Source organism: Aplysia californica, unplaced genomic scaffold, assembly GCF_000002075.1.
Source record: "Aplysia californica isolate F4 #8 unplaced genomic scaffold, AplCal3.0 scaffold00470, whole genome shotgun sequence".
NCBI lineage: Eukaryota > Metazoa > Mollusca > Gastropoda > Aplysiida > Aplysiidae > Aplysia > Aplysia californica.
The window spans coordinates 521085-524962 of record NW_004797740.1 but is presented as its reverse complement, the minus strand read 5'-3'; the positions used below and the strand labels follow the sequence as shown (position 1 = coordinate 524962).

At 41.0% G+C, this 3878-nt stretch overlaps 1 protein-coding gene across 3 annotated transcripts in view; it reads right to left on the bottom strand.

Moving 5' to 3' along the window:
• Positions 1-335: 335 nt before the first annotated feature.
• The window catches only part of LOC101852347 (sarcalumenin), a 20717-nt gene continuing 17174 nt past the window's right edge, over positions 336-3878 (bottom strand). For all 3 annotated transcript variants that reach the window (XM_035971609.1, XM_005105424.3, XM_005105426.2), the window contains 2 exons: positions 2420-2644; positions 336-1177 (listed from right to left, as the gene is read on the bottom strand). In XM_035971609.1, the coding sequence (XP_035827502.1) occupies positions 515-1177; positions 2420-2644 (888 nt within the window). In that variant the 3' untranslated portion in view covers positions 336-514. The remainder of the gene's footprint in view (positions 1178-2419; positions 2645-3878) is intronic.

Genomic DNA, 3878 nt, shown 5'->3' with positions numbered 1-3878 from the left:
AGTTTCAAACAAAGCGGGGATAATACTCAAATGGAAATAAGTGCCACAGATATATCTATACAGGAAGTATGTAAAAAAAAATCCTGAAAAATTTCCCCTTTTTCAAAAAGAAGAGTGCAACATTTTTACACATCAGGTCATTTCCTCAGAATTACAGTTCATTCTGTCTCCTCATTTAACAAATAAAGAGAATTGCTCGATTTAATTTAATTGGTCACAACCACAGCGGTGCGGTTAGTCAATGAACTTCTGAACGACTGTTATCATAACAGTCGAACTTATCTCACAAATTATGAAAGCTGAGGGCTTCATGCACAAAATGCATCTGATTTTCCTTTTTCTTCTGAACTTTTCCAGTAACTGGCTGTCTTCTGCCACTCTGTATTCTGCCTGCCACAGTAGTTTTGGTGTACAAATGCAAATACTTTTTATCTCAATCTACATATATCCCTTTTAACATAAAATTTAAATTCTCTTTAATTTAACAAACTGCTAGCTGTGCTTGACACTACTACTAGGGATCACAAGAGTCTTTGCTGCAGCTTTGTGAACTTTTTTCAGTTTTTAGTTTTGTGAGAAGCCTGGGAAGTTCATCTGAAATGGCACTGGACACTTTTTCTAAAAGACATTCATCAAAGATGGGACAGTAATGACTCAGAGGTCTAAAAAATGTCCTTAGGTTATCCTGGAAAAACTCTACATACATGCCAACGTCTTTTAGGTCATGCTTACTGATGCCCTCTTTTTGCAGCACTCTCTGGACCACCCCATACATCCCAGGGTTATGAACAATGTTAAACCAGATGTCATCACTGTCGCCGAACCAAGACTTTCTCTCTTCAAAGACAGAGAGGAAAGTATCCACTATAAGGGCATGTAGGCGTACAAGAAAAGCATGCCTGCGGATGTAGGAAATCTTGTTCTCCACCTGGTTTTCTATAGCCTGATGGAGATCTAAGAGAACAGATTTCTCTTCCTCCTCGAAGAGCTGGATTAAGGAGTTGTCCTGCCGCTTCTTGGACCAGAAAGAGCCCATATAAATCCGCGGTGGTTCAACAGAGTGCATCAGAGGGGCCAGACTCCAGAAAAGGGCACCGTAGACTTTCATCAGTTCTTGCTCTCCAACAGTGTCCGCTTTGTTGAGAATAAGTCTCAGTTTGCCATCATGGCCCTTAAGCTGTGGAACACAAGAGACAAGAGATTGGTTGTGAATGTTTTGTCTCATCACTCACAAAATTTAAGTCACTATAGACATAGAACCCAAAGTCTGTGAGATACAATGAACTACATCCAAGCAGAAAAGTGAGATCCTTGATAAAAGAGAGCATTTTTCTTTTTTTAACATTCTTCTGTTCTTCCTCAAGCGAGAATCTAATACTTGACTCCTTTAAGTAGTGCATGGGGAAAAGCACCATTATCCATTACATTACAGACACCAAAGAATACATTTAGCAGCTGCACTTTAAAAAAATAATAATAAGTAAATAAGTGTAAATTCCCACCCGACAGCATGCTCTGTGCACTTTACAATCTATACTATTACCCCAGCAACCTTAGTTTTAGTAGACATTTTATGGCGCTCGCAACTGCATAAGGTCATATGAGGATGAGGGTCAGATGATTAATGGTGTTACAAGAGAGTAACAAACATAAAAAAGAAGGAGGGGAGATAAGGACGATAGATGTTTCATAGGAAAGAATTTATAGGCAAACCACACCAGAGCACCTGCCAACCACCTACCCAGCAAACCTGATTAGATTCTGAAACAATCTCAACTTCCTAGGAAGCATACACTGCAAAGAGCCATTTTACAGACCCTAAAATGGTATATATTGATAAGATATTTCACTGTCTGACACCTGGAACCCATTCCCGCCTTGGAGAAGTGAGAAATTTGTGTAAAGCGCCTTTCCCACAAGCTCACCATTGGGCCTGAACCTCAAACCCTCGAACCAGCAACCTCAGAATAACTAGTCCAGTATCCTATCCATGAGACTACGGACAACATAAGCACATTAACTTTTACAAGTATTTGATGCCATGCAAGACACAATGTGACTCATCTCAAAAGCTCAACTATTGGGTTCCTCCACTCGGGTTTCCAGTTCGCACGCTGAGTCCAAAGCAACATATATTCCAAGTAGGATAACTGTGATAACAACAAAAAATCAATGTGACATCACTAAACTTGAGACCTCAGAATTTCTCAAAAAAGACCTCACACAATCCTTAATTGCTCCCCCCCCCCCACCCCCTCCCTCCACTTTCCTCGTATATTTACCTCTCTTTCCCTTTCTCCCTCCCACCCTCTCCCTCTCTCCCCCTCTCTCTCTCTCTCTCCCCCCCCCCCCTCTCTCTCTCTACCCGCCCCCCCCCTTTCCTTTCCTTTCCTCCCTCCTAATGACAGCACACGCTTACTATGTTAACCACTTGCTCCAATTCGGATCCCACTTCCAGCTTGGTTGGGTCAAACACTAGTAAGATGAGACTGGCTCTCTGTATAAACCACTGTAACACTTCATTAAAAGGGTATCCTCGCTCCTGCTGCTTTTTGTTCTCAATTATCCCTGGTGTGTCCACAAAGGAAACAGACTCCAGCAAGGGAGACTGCATTTCAATTCCTTGCAGCCGCTCCAGGAAATTCTGGGGGAAGAAAAATAGCAGTTTCTTTTTTTTCATCCATATTTCTATGACAAGTACAGTGGAATCGGATTCAACAAAGTCATGAGGCCCGACCTTCAATTTCGTTGAAACCAAATGTTCATTAAAACAAACATGAGGTTTTTGTGTAGATAATTACAGGCACTGAGCAGGTAATGTATAAATGGAAGTATAAATAAGTAGTAGTAGTAGTAGTAGTAGTAGTAGTAGTAGTAGTAGTAGTAGTAGTAGTAGTAGTAGTAGTAGTAGTAGTAGTAGTAGTAGGGTACCCTACAATGCCTGCATTTTTGTACTTTTTCGACTTCATCAATCAAAAGCAGTTTTGTTTCAAATGAGAGAAACGCTGGAAATTCCAGGAAAATACACTGAACTCTACCAAGCACACACTGTGCAAGAGGGCCGATTTGTTCAAATGCACACTTTTGTCATCTATGGCGTATTGTCCTGTGTCATCTATTGCATATTGTTGGCTGAATAAGTTGTGTTGCTGTGTAGAGCTAGCATACAGCAGCATTTGATTCCATAGATCAGCATGCAATTCATTACATATCTATGTCAAAATTGGCTCACTGTAATACGGTGGAACTTGGATTCAACAAACTGGGATTCAACGAAAACTCGGATTCAACTAAAGGAGATGGATTCCCCAGATTTTTTAATCCATTTAAATCCATAAAAATAACTCAGTTTCAACGAACACATAAATGAGCAAGCTTGGATTCAGCACAGTCGCTTGCAGGGTGAACAATCCCCACTGATGTGCTTTCGCTTATTTTTCCCCCGCAACGAACTTTATCTTTTCCAGGAGACCATCCTTGGCATCTGCACGGCGAACCATTATTCACTCAACCTATATATTGTTTATAGCTTATGCAACCAATCAGCGGCCTTCTTTCATACCAACACACAGGTTTTCGGCACGCAAACGTGTCTTTAACTTGTGTCGGGGTCGGACGGGCGGCCAGTACATGAGTGACGTGTGTCTGCGTGTGTTTGGTGGGATGGGGCAGAAAGAGATACAAACGCGTCACTGAAATACTCAAAGTCATTTTTCCCATGGCTACTGATCATTATGCAATGTTTAACTAGTTTTGACTTTGACATAGTACTACGTAATGAATTGCGCACTGGTCTGTGGAAACAAACCGACATATTTCTGTCCATAGAGCAATTGTTATCAATCTTTTTTTCTTGGCTAAACACTTTTTAATGTCAA